General features: G+C 40.9%; 1 protein-coding gene across 5 annotated transcripts in view; it reads left to right on the forward strand.

The window, feature by feature from the left end:
* The window catches only part of bckdhb (branched chain keto acid dehydrogenase E1 subunit beta), a 276,265-nt gene that overhangs the window by 40,885 nt on the left and 222,359 nt on the right, over window positions 1–13,021 (forward strand). For all 5 annotated transcript variants that reach the window (XM_059645275.1, XM_059645273.1, XM_059645274.1 and 2 more), the window contains 2 exons: window positions 2,324–2,457; window positions 5,276–5,431. In XM_059645275.1, the coding sequence (XP_059501258.1) occupies window positions 2,324–2,457; window positions 5,276–5,431 (290 nt within the window). The remainder of the gene's footprint in view (window positions 1–2,323; window positions 2,458–5,275; window positions 5,432–13,021) is intronic.

Here is a 13,021-nt window from a genome sequence, read left to right on the forward strand (position 1 = left end):
TGGGGTTTCTTCACCTCCCAGGCTGCTTTGTGGAAAGATTTTTGGGGAGGGAACGGGAGAAGTCTGGCCCAGTGAGGCACTCAATCAGTGACACACTCGCCTGGTCAGCCAGCTTTCCTGGGCTGTACTGTTCATTGCCACCTTTTCTATCCTCTGGATTTATCACCGGGTCTCCAGGGCCTGCCTTTCCTGCCCACAGTCACCTCTTTAAATGAACAAATATGTCCCTCCACTGGAAGGCTGCCCAGCCCTCGTGGATGGTTGATCTGCTGTTGGCAAAATGTTAATGCCTGGAAAAACAGGGAAGCTTGCCAGAAGCCAGTCCCACCATTGATTAAACTCCCTTGAGTGGGATGACAAAATTCTCCCCATAGCTGACTGGCTACGAAGGTGGACAAATAAAAACACAAACTCCTGTTAATGTTGGATTGCTTAGGCAAGAGTCCGCTCTCATTCCACCACCTCCTGTAGTATGGCCCAACTCATATGTACACAGCCCCAAACATGATAATTCCAATATTTATTTCATTCCCAGTAACCCCAGTGGAGGCTTACTCTCATTCCCCTCCTTCTGCTAACAGCCTTCATCCACAAAATGGACACTCTGCTCAAAGGACCAATTCTCGTTCCCCTCCTCCTCCAGCCAATGCCTCCCAGTTCCATCGTGCGCACTGTCTGCCCCAGCTCCAGCAACTGGATGGAGTGAAATCACTTGTGTTGTGTTCCTCTTCAGATCAGAGACTCTCTGTATTTCCCGCTGAACCCCTCAGCAGAAATAGAGGAGAGAAACTGCCTCTAATGACGGGGGCATCTCTTTTTGGAACCTTTTTGTTTTACATACCTGGATTATGATGAAAAGCCAAAAGGACTCATTGGTGGATGGGATTGCCTGATGGACAAGTCTGGTTTGGTCTGTGGCTGGCAGGGGAATTGCAGCCCCTTTTGCAAGTATGATGTATACAGTTGTCAAATCATTACAGCTACACCTTAAGGCTGTGTCTACATTGTAAGTTTACTGCTGATGTATGCTTTCAACTTTATACCATTACTAAAATCTGTATATTGCAATTAGTAGTTAGACTTCTGAAGAAGGGTAACTGGACCTGAAACATTAACTTTGCTTTGACTTCACAGATGCTGCTAGACCTGCTCAGTTTTACCAGCAATTTCTGCTTATATTTCTGATTTCCAGCATCCACAGTTCTTTGGTTGTCTTTTTTTTTAAGAGTAAGACTTTACACACTGTGCCATTTAATTCTACTTTGTCCTGGTGCCTTGTCCAGCCCTAACTTTAGATTCAGCCTGAATTTAGAACAGAATTGCAGTTTCAACTTGGTGCAGAATCATCTTATACTGATGTACGTGTGTGCTTCAAGTCTCCTGGAAGTACACTTTGTAAAATATACCCTTTGTAAATTATGGTACAAATAATTTCCAGCAACACAGAAGAATGATGTTTTGCACATCAAGTATAGGCACACTATGGTCTGATTAAGGTGTGGAAAGTGGAACAAATTAGTGCCATATGCTATTTGTGGAATTTGTTTAGAATGGTGATATGGTGGAATCATTTATATATACCATCTTGAACTACATTAAAGCCGAATGTATTTGAGAGTTGTGGCCATTTAAAAATAACACACCTTATAACTTAAATAGTGTTTTGTTTTATTTCAATCCCTGTTAATGTCGCATTCATGTAATTTTGTTTCTCCCATTTAAACAAATTAACGATCTTCCCTGGAGTTTCGGGCGATACCATGGTACAGTGGTCATGTCACTGGACTTGCAATCCAGAAGCCCAGATTAACTCTGTGAGGACATGGATTCGAATGCCACCATGGCAGATAATGAAATTTGAATTTACTGAAATTCTGGAATAAAGAGCTGCTCTATTGGTAGTCTAACCACTGGTCCTTCCAGGAAGAAAACTGCTCTCCTGACCTGTCTGGCCTACACGTGATTCCAGACCCACAGCAATGGAGCTGACTGTTAACTACCCTCTAGCAGGTAGAGATGGGTAATAAATGCTGGCCTAATCAACAACTTCCGCAATGTGTGCACAAATGAAAAAAAGTTAAATTTAATCAACAGTTTCCTGAAACAAACTGCTTGTAAGACCTCTGTACTTGTATTTTAGAAGTTAAAAAATTTGTTTGAAAATGTTTTCTGAATAGGCTCACATGAAATCCTTTTTTTAAAAACAATCAATTATATTATCATTGTTGTTTTTGACAGAGCATTTATTTAATCATACTTCTGACATTTTTAATGTTTCTTCATAGTTATTTAGTTGTGGTCACAAAATATTACTTTACCTTAGGAAAGGAACGCGTGTTCAACACTCCTCTCTGTGAGCAAGGCATTGTGGGATTTGGAATTGGTGTAGCTGTTACAGGAGCCACAGCCATTGCAGAAATACAATTTGCAGACTATATCTTTCCAGCTTTTGACCAGGTATGTTATTACTATCAAAAGGAATTAGTGAATTGCTGCAGATTTACTAATTTTCTTCATGTTCCAACAAACTGCAAAGCCTGTGGTGATGATAACCATGTTACGTTTTAAACTTTGCCAGACAGACATTACCTCAATATTTAACACAATTTCTGTCAATTTCGGTGACTTTCCAGCATGATAAACTGCTTTCTCACAACATGTGAACGTGATGAGACGGGATAGTGAGAAGCAGATTCTGGGATATGGTGGCACTTGGTTACGTTCTGCCAAATTTCTGAGATCACTTATATTGCATGAAAATTTTCTGCCTTTGTCTAGTCATGTCTTACCATTATACTTTTTGTGCCTTTTTTCTGCTTTTGTTTTTGATAGCCTTGAACTACACCTATTTGTATTGGAAATAAGCATTCAAGATTTGATGACTTTTTTGCTGTGTTACAAGGCACATAATACATTGATGATTGAGTTTTTGCTTAATTATAGGATCACTCTCTTTCAGTTAATCTACTACAGTCTTGTACAGAACATATGGAAACACCTTTACATTGAAAACTTTGGGAACCATAGCTTCAAATTTATCATTTCCCCTCGGGTTTGGAGCTGTTATCTCAAACTATTCATATACTACATTTCAAACGTTGTTTTCTGAAAGCATTCCAGCAATATTTGCACTTCTTTCATTTTATTTGCCAGCCTGTTCCTTTTACATCTACTATTTTACAAATTATGAGCATATACATGCAGAAGTTTGCCATTGGTACATTCCTATTAGTTTGGAAAAAGTTAGTGATTTTTTTAAAAAAGGCAACTTAAATTTTTGTTTTATTTTACCTTTGCACTTTTACTTCTCTTGTAGGGAATCAAGGGGTTGAGCTGATGTCTATCTGCCATGCGAAAATACTGTAATCCTGGAGATTTGAAACAAGTGCTGGAGGAAGTCAGGATATCTGATGGCATCTGTGGAGAGAGAGAAAAACATTTCAATTCTACTGACACTTATTTGAACTGAAGGGGACTGGAGAATGATTGTCAACAGCATAAAAACTAAGGGGAAGAAAAGCGAATTGAACAGTTGATTATGATACTCAGAACAAAAGACAGAGAGAGCTAATGGTATCATAGGAGAGATGTGGACACTAAACCTAATTCTAATTCTAGATGCAAAATCTTTGTACATGACAAGTATGACTAGTAGAAAATAGGTCAGCATTTGGGACGACCAATTCAGTCATTCAGTTGGAGAACAGTGTTCATACTCTGAAGTTCTTGAACTCGATGTTGAGTCCCAAAGATTTTAAGTACCTGAGCATAAAATGGGTTGCTGTTCCAGCAGCTTCCTTTCAGCTTCTTTGGTGAATTGCAGAAGGCTCAATACAGAAATGTTAGCTTGAGAGCAAGGTGGTGCATTTAAATGACAAACAATTGGAAGGATGAGCTTGTTCCTATGGACAGATTGGAGGTGTTTTAGAATGTGATCATCCATTCTGTCTTTATACTTGCCAATAAAGAGTAGAATGCATTGTGTGCAGTAAGTACAGCAGACTATTTTCAAACAAGTGCAAGTAAATTGCTGTTTCACCTGGAAAGTGTGTTTGGATGATGAGAGGGGAGGATATAAAAGGGCAAGCATTGCACTTTCTGTCATTACTTGGTAACATTTCACGGAGGAATGAAAAAATGCAAGGAGTGGACCAGGGTGTAGTGGAGGGATGGTCCCGGCAGAATGCTGGCAGTGGACTAGAAGAGAAGATATGATTGTAGAATGGTGGACTGAGAGTAGCTTGGATCTTGCAGCTGCTCCTGACATTAAGGCTTATTTCTGGAGTTACTCCTAGACTTCTCACAGTTATTACATTTTCAGTAGTATTAGAGATAGTGGGAACTGCTGATGCTGAAGAGCCTGAGATAACAAGGTGTAGAGTTGGATGAACACAGTAGGCCAGGCAGCGTCAGAGGAGCAGGAAAGCTGATGTTTCGGGTCTGGATTCTTTTTCAGAAATGGGGGAGGGGAAGGAAACTAAATAAAGAGGGGGGGAGGTGGTTGGAAGGTGTATAAAGGAGCAGATAAGTGGACAGGAGACGGACAGGTCAAGGAGGCAGGGATGGAGCCAGTAAAGGTGAATGTAGCTGGGGTGTTAGGATGGGGCTTGGTCAGTCAAGGGAAGACGGACAGGTCAAGGAGGCGGGGATGAGGCTGGTAGGTAGGAGGTGGGGGTGTTGGTTGGTCAGTGAGGTGGGAGGAGACTGGTGGAAGGTGAACTGTCTGTCTTCCCTTGACTGATCAATCCCCATCCTAACTCCCCACCAATACTCACCTTTACTGGCTCCAGGAGGAGCCACTGAGCTACTGAGGAGCAAGGGCAGAAGGGTAGAAAGTGAGCTGGAGATGGCTAAGGGCTCTGTCAGTAAATGGTGTGGGTAAATCTTCAGTTGAGGAAAAAAGAAATAGTTGGAGGCATATCAATGGAAAGTGCTGCACTCATCCCCCTTTTGCAACAGCATAAAAGCCATGATTTTCCAGTTCCCTTCAGCTTCAAAGAAGATTCATTGGACTTGAAACATTAACTCTTTTTCTCTCTCTCTACAGATGTTAACAAATCTACTGATTTCGTCTAGTGACTGTGTGCCTTGTATTTTAACATTAACTGAATAAATTGTGAATGGCTAAATATTCAATATTGAATCTTTCAGCCATTTACTGTAGGATGGCTTCTACTTCCCTGTTGCACATGTACAGATAAAATGCATTCTGCAGAAAATTTCCTAATGCATTGAAATAAAACTGTAGTTTCACTGTTTACTGATTTATTTTCAGATTGTTAATGAAGCTGCAAAGTATCGCTATCGCTCTGGCAACTTATTTGACTGTGGAAGTTTAACAATTCGAGCACCTTGGGGCTGTGTTGGTCATGGATCACTTTATCATTCACAGAGCCCTGAGGCCTTCTTTTCCCATATTCCTGGTGTTAAGGTAAGACCCCTAGGCAGCTTAATTTTCATTTCTGGAAATTAACCAGTTAAAATAAGTTTGATCTGCTTCCATGTATTGATACAGACCTATAACAAAAATTATAGGCAGGTTTAGAAGATTATTGAGAAATCAAAGTTAACGAAGGAGGAATGGCGAATATCTACTGTCCAGTTGAAGATTCAGTTCAAGTTATGATCCTAAAGTAAGTACAGGATGATTTTCTTTACAGGCAACCCTAGATTTTGGGGAACGGGAATTGTCAGACCTTCATGTAGTTCCAGAATATTGACCTAGTGATGTTGAAGAAATGGCAGTTTTTTCCAAGTCAGGATGGTGCACAAGACTGGTCGAGGAGCATGCGATGTTTCATTGCACCTGGTGTCCTATCCTTTAGGAGGCAGAGGTTGCATGCTTTGTCAGATGCATGTCAGTTAGTAAACTGTTATGAGTAAAAAACATTAATTTTCTCCCTACTACTTTAGCCTTAATGTCATTAAAGGAATACTTCTGGAAATAATCATGCTGTGTCATATTCATTATTGTAAAGCTATGTAGGTGTCCTGTTTTGTGTTTGGTAATAGTCCAACACAATCTGCTATTACTTGAGTGGTCCTTAACAACTGGTATAGCTATGAAATACTGATTTAATTAGGTTGAGATTTTCAAACAACCTAGAAAATGCATCAAGCATGTTTTCCAAACTGTGCTACATCCTTAGAAAGTCTTGACCAGGCAAAATGCCTATTTATCAATTCTTTCTGTATTCCTAAATGTCCTGCCATAGGAATTTTATATGTTATTTGCAGTAACTTCTTACAATGTGGGTGCCTCCATTTCCTCTAAAATATAATAGCAGTCAGGGACTCCTTCAGCCTCAGCTACAACGTGAGCTGACTGTGGTAACGTGTTCAACTCAGGATCTGCTTTCTGAGCTTTCATTAATAAAGACATGCCAAATACCACTTTCAAGATATCCTTATCCTTGAAGAAAGGTTTTGGCCAGTCTCATACCTGCTTGTGGTATTACTTTAACCGCAGATTATGGACAGTGTTTATCCATTGCGCTAGTCACTGCATGTAATGAAATAATATTGGAACTTGTTCTGGTAATTATTCATCATCAATATCTTTTAAAGGCATTTGATTCTTCTTTTGATGCAGAACCTGCAGAGGAAGGTCAGAGAAAGCCAGCTATCTGTTACTAATGACTTCTGATATCTCCACACAGGACAGACAGAGATTTTTTAGTGCTGAGTGTAACCATCTCTTTGCACAGGTCCTTTGGTTTAAAATAGTATCTTTGTTTCTTTATTGCACAATCCAAAAGTAGAGGAATGACTTAAGATGTGATCTTTACACCTACTTTTGTGAACACAGCTTTCATGTGGCTGGTCTGGTTCTGTTATTCGTCAATAGTGATTCCCAGAAAGTTGGTGGGTGGAGCATTCATCCATTGTAAACCTGCTGCATCTTGATGAAAGCTTGTGAAAGTCTTGTTGAGATGGCCATTGCCTGGCACTTGTGTTGGCATGAATATTACTTGCCGTTTACCAGCCAAAATTATATGGGCCTGGATTGATTAGCTACTTGAGACATGAATGGAACAGGACATTGTATAGTCATCAGTGAATACGACGACTTCAGATTTTTTGATGGAATATGGATGGTCATTGATGAAGCAGCTGAAGTCTGAAAGCACACTTAATTCTGTTACAATCCCAGTTGATGTTATTACTAGACACATCAGGTCTTAGGCTTAAATCTGTCTTGATAGATCATATTTTGTTTTTAAGGAAGTGGTCTCTAACTGTGTGTAATACTGCAGATTTGGTTTTAACAATAAAAGAAGATTATTATGCAAAAGAATTTGTAATTTTTAAATATAACGCAGATTTTGAAACATGCAGCAAAAATATAATCCTGTTAATCACAAAAGCAACCTCTTGCAGTACTCACACCAGAGATAATTTCTTTCCTTATTTCTTGTGTTGGGCTTAATTTAACAGTGACTTCAACTCCCAGTTCGGAGAATCTGGTATCCTTTTTCTTGATTTGCCAAATAAGCAGTTGTCTTTATAAATATAATTGTATAAATGTCTTCAGATATTAAATATCAGTATAAACTTGCTCAGGTTTAAATAACTCCTCCAAGCCTAGAACTTTCACTACATTCCTTACTGTAAGGTATCCTATTTTTAATAATTCCAAACTTTCTCCCTTCTTCAAGAGATATGCTGATCTTACCCTTTCATCAAGAGCAATTGCTTCATACATACACGAGTACTTTTTAGAATTGCCTAAACTGAAACGAAGAGAAAACCCTTTTTTTTCCAAGCTACAGACTTATTTAAGCACAGACAAAATTCCATCTAAAAGCTTAATCCACAATGCTATTTAATCTCTCCTAAACTCTCCCAATGTAAATAAATTCTCCTTAGACTCTAAAATGTCTGAGTCTTTTTTTTAAAAGAACTCACTATGATTACAGAAAATTCAATGTAAAAAATCCAAGCTCAAAAATAAATAGTAAGGATAAGAAAATCTCACGCTTTACAATGCAGTTCTACAAGTCATATGAAGAATTCATAAGCAAGACAATATCATGCTATTACCCACATTAACAATAAAGACCAAGAGTTAAAGGCTAAAACTTGAAAGTATGTGTAAGCATTTATAATATACATAACTGCGTTTCTTCCATGCAGAGTGACTTTAGATACAAAATATCTGCTAGTGTTGTCCAGAGATTGAACAGAAACCTGTGTAATTTCGATTAGGTCACCGATTGAATTTTAGATTAAACTTGTTTAGATAACAGTGGAATACATTTTCATAGAATCTCTGACTTCTGCTTTGATATCTGAGGGCAAAAGGAGCCAAGGTGTAAAATTAATTATATGTTAAAAGACATTGATGTGTAGGGAATAAAATGGAACCAAACTTTGCCTGACTGAGGAAGCAAAACTGACTTGTAAAACTTGAGTAAGAGTTGAATTTATCAGCATTATTATTGAGAAGCAACATGTAGAAGTGGCATCTAGTACAGGGTGGACTGAAAAGCAAATTATGGTAACTATAGAACTGCACAAACACTGAAATTCAAAGACAGTTCCAAGTCTATTGTTTCATCATTCAGGCCTGTTGTGATTGTGACTTCTTCATGAAGTAAATGTTACAAACAAGAAACTGCATATTGGATGCAAGACTTTTAACATGATTCTCCCAGAAGCACTTGGTAATACAGATTACCAACTTATTGCTTTTTATGTTCATGTTTACCTCCCTGATCTTTAGAGTATTTTCCTTTTGTTTTGGGAAATGGTGAGATGTAACAAGAAAAGGGGCTGCCAATGGTTTTGAGCTAAATTTAGAGTATGATCGTGGATCAAATGTTGCCATTCAGTTTATTTTCACTCCCTTCCTTAATCACTTGTGTTCGCCTCTGTTATATTACCTTCCCCAAATATTCCATTCCAAATTTCTGACTAAAATTACAAATTACATTTGTATAAAAGTCATAAAGAAAATACTTGAATCTTGGAGACTTGAATAGCCTATATCAGCTGAACTGAATTAGACATACGTTTACATTAGGCTGAGACAACTGGCCTTAGCTATGGGCATTTTCCATGTGCAGTAGTGAAGTACATCCGGTTCTCATCTTGTCATGTTTATTGACATGCACGGAACAGGTCAAGTAACACCCTGCAATTGCATAACAGGCTGTAAAATCTTAGATGAAATCAAAATATTTGGAAATATTCTGCAGATCTTGCAGCATCTGTGAAGAGAGAAACCAAGTTAACGTTTCAGATCTGGCCTTTTATCAGAACTGGGTAAACCACAGACTCAAGGCTGTAATTCTTTATTTGTCTCACAAATGCTGTCAGATGTTTCGAGTAGTGTTAGCATCTTATATTTTCAATTTTAAACTTTCAGCATCTGTAGTATTTTGCTGATATATTTTGGAGTCCAGTCTTTCTACCCAACCTACAACCACATAGTCCTCTGAGCATCAACATTTTTTTTAAGATAATAAAATGTGAGGCTGGATGAACACAGCAGGCCCAGCAGCATCTCAGGAGCACAAAAGCTGATGTGTCGGGCCTAGACACTTCTTCAGAGAGGGGGATGGGGTGAGGGTTCTGGAGTAAATAGGGAGAGGGGGGAGGCGGACTGAAGATGGAGAGAAAAGAAGATAGGTGGAGAGGAGAGTATGGGTGGGGAGGTAAGGAGGGGATAGGTCCGTCCAGGGAAGACGGACAGGTCAAGGAGGTGGGATGAGGTTAGTAGGTAGGAGATGGAGGTGCGGCTTGGGGTGGGAGGAAGGGATGGGTGAGAAGAAGAACAGGTTAGGGAGGCAGAGACAGGTTGGACTGGTTTTGGGATGCAGTGGGTGGAGGGGAAGAGCTGGGCTGGTTGTGTAGTGCACGGGGGGGAGGGGACGAGCTGGGTTGGTTTTGGGATGCGGTGGGGGAAGGGGAGATTTTGAAGCTGGTGAAGTCCACATTGATACCATTGGGCTGCAGGGTTCCCAAGCGGAATATGAGTTGCTGTTCCTGCAACCTTCGGGTGGCATCATTGTGGCACTGCAGGAGGCCCATGATGGACATGCCATCTAAGGAATGGGAGGGGGAGTGGAAATGGTTTGCGACTGGGAGGTGCAGTTGTTTATTGCGAACCGAGCGGAGGTGTTCTGAAAAGCGGTCCCCAAGCCTCTGCTTGGTTTCCCCAATGTAGAGGAAGCCACACTGGGTACAGTGGATGCAGTATACCACATTGGCAGATGTGTGGGTGAACCTCTGCTTAATATGGAAAGCCATCTTGGGGCCTGGGATAGGGGTGAGGGAGGAGGTGTGGGGGCAAGTGTAGCATTTCCTGCGGTTGCAGGGGAAGGTGCCGGGTGTGGTGGGGTTGGAGGGCAGTGTGGCACGAACAAGGGAGTCACGGAGAGAGTGGTCTCTCTGGAAAGCAGACAAGGGTGGGGATGGAAAAATGTCTTGGGTGGTGGGGTTGGATTGTAGATGGCGGAAGTGTCGGAGGATGATGCGTTGTATCCGGAGGTTGGTGGGGTGGTGTGTGAGAACGAGGGGGATCCTCTTTGGGCGGTTGTGGCGGGGGCGGGGTGTGAGGGATGTGTTGCGGGAAATGCGGGAGACGTGGTTAAGGGCGTTCTCGACCACTGTGGGGGGAAAGTTGCGGTCCTTGAAATTGCCTACTCTGGCAGAAGCTATATTTTGAATTTTTTTTTATATAAAAAGGGAATGAAGTTTGTCTGGAGTGATGGCCAATATTTATTGCTCAAACAAAACCGTAAAACAAATGATCAAGTAATTAATCTTATTCCTACTTCTAGTGTAAGACCTCCAGGACCAGGTGGCAATGCTTATGGAGGGCACCAAGCAACGGAGCTCAAGCAGTCGAGTAGACTCTTTTTTCAGGAAAGGATGTATACTAGAAAGAGCCCTTAATTTCCCTTGATGCACCAAAAGACTTTATGCCAGTAAAATAAAGAATCTGTGCTTCATGACTTTTGGCCCATCCATGTGTTAAAATCTCTCATTACATTTCTGGCATGGTTGGCAGACTTCACAAAACAGGCATTAAAGCCATGGGAGGCAAGGCAGAAAGATGCCTGACTAATGGTCAAAGAGTTGAAACCGGCAATGACCATGAAGAAGGCTGAAGTTTTCCCTGTTATGGTTTGAGGCTTAGGTTTTGTTGAAATAAATTGAACCTTTAGAACAAACCTAGGCAGAAACTCCCCCTGTGCAGTTACTTAATACTACAGAGGAAGGGAGAACCGCCTCTGGTCTGATACTCATCTTGCCAATGAGTAGCCAGCTGAACAGCTTCAGGGGAAGAACCAAAACTCCTGATTAAAGACTGTATTGAGAATGCACTAGTGGTAATGCATGTGAGCAAACATCATTCATGATCAGCATTCTCGCTAAACTTTGTTTTCTTCTGCATGAACCTTTGATGTCCCTGCATGGCAGTGACTTCCAGGATTGGAGGACAACCTGTGATCAATGTTGGCATGTTGATTGCTATGGAAGGATCCTTGCAGCTTAGAGGGAGCGTTGGTCATGATATAACGTCTATGTGTGAAAGTCTGTTGAAAAATATTGGAAGAGGCACAGCTCTTCAAAGAAGTCCACAGTGAATTTTTGAGTTACTGATAAGGGTTTTTGGTGACAGCAGTAACCTGCAACCTCTGCAGCAAAGATTTAAAGATCACATGCAAGACAAAGGAGAGGACCTGTTCTACCTTAGCCTGGAACTAGTGAAGTTGTTGACCCTCCTTCAAAGCGACCAGAGACAGGTAGCTGAAGGACTGCTTGACTGAAGTGATAAAGGATAAGAACCTTTGAATAGAGCTCAGCAATTTAGTATGCAAAAATTCAATTGTCCTTCTTTGAAGTGCGGGGTCACGTCATCTGGATCATGGGGAATGTTGGGACTCTGAAGATCAGGAAAGAGGTTGCCATCAGGCAAGTGATTATTGGTGCAGAAGGGAATGTAGACTTCCGGCTCAAGAGGGAGGTGGATCAGACGGCTACGTAGCAAGTGCAGATCTAGTCCAAGCTGTTGTTGCTCCCTAGTAAGCCTTACACCTGATTTTTCCCAAGGGTAACTGTGACAAGTAGTTGGAATTGTGACAGAGCTGTGCATTGCAAATAAGTTTGCCCTGAACAACCGCGGCCATGGCTGCTGTCAGACAGAGATCCCATCCAGTGCAATGGCCTTCCTTTCTCACCAAATGCTGAACTACTTGGACTTTGTGCTGTGAGGTAAGTTGGGGAGTCTTGGTGAGGTGGAAGATCAGGGGAGCTCATTCAGGAAGATGTTCAGGCTCTTATGTAGAGCATTGGGGATTTGCCAAACAGAGAGCTTGAAATATAGCAATATGGAAGCATCATACCTAATTGATACAGGAGTGAGAGTGTCAAGTGTTATTCCCAGATCTTCCAAGAGCCTGTTGTTGAGTTGTATAAACTGATCAATTTCTCTTCCTTTATGCAAGTCTCCATTTTGCACTTTAGCATGTTCACCAAAATCAGTCATACTTTTCACAGACTGGGGTTTCTAGTGGATGATAACATGATTGATATTCCAGTGGAAGTGAGAAAATTGAGGGTATCCATGGTATTATAGCCAAACATGTTAAGAGATGTCTGCATGATGTTAAAAAAGCACACACGGTGACCAGTATGAGAAGTGCATTACAGGCTCTGGAGTCCTTTCCCTTGTTGGAGTCATAGAGTCAAACAGCACTAACAAGACTTTTTGGACAATTAAGTCTGAACCAGCTTCCCTAAGCTAATTTCACTTTCTAGGATTCTGCCCGTAGCTTTGAATGTTTTAACTTTCCGTGCACGTGAGGTGTGTTTCAGCCTGTATGGAACCATAGCAGTGTTTGAGAGGCAGGGAATTGGGTTGAACTTTTACCTTCCTGCACCATCACTGTTCTTGAAGGCTCAAGTTAGCCATCTCTAACTGGTCAATATCATGACTTCTAAGTGTGTTACATGTAGTATGACTCTGCGACCTGGTTGCTTTCAATAACCAGTACACAAAGACACTAAG

This window comes from Stegostoma tigrinum, chromosome 4, assembly GCF_030684315.1.
Source record: "Stegostoma tigrinum isolate sSteTig4 chromosome 4, sSteTig4.hap1, whole genome shotgun sequence".
NCBI classification, from domain to species: Eukaryota; Metazoa; Chordata; class Chondrichthyes; order Orectolobiformes; family Stegostomatidae; genus Stegostoma; species Stegostoma tigrinum.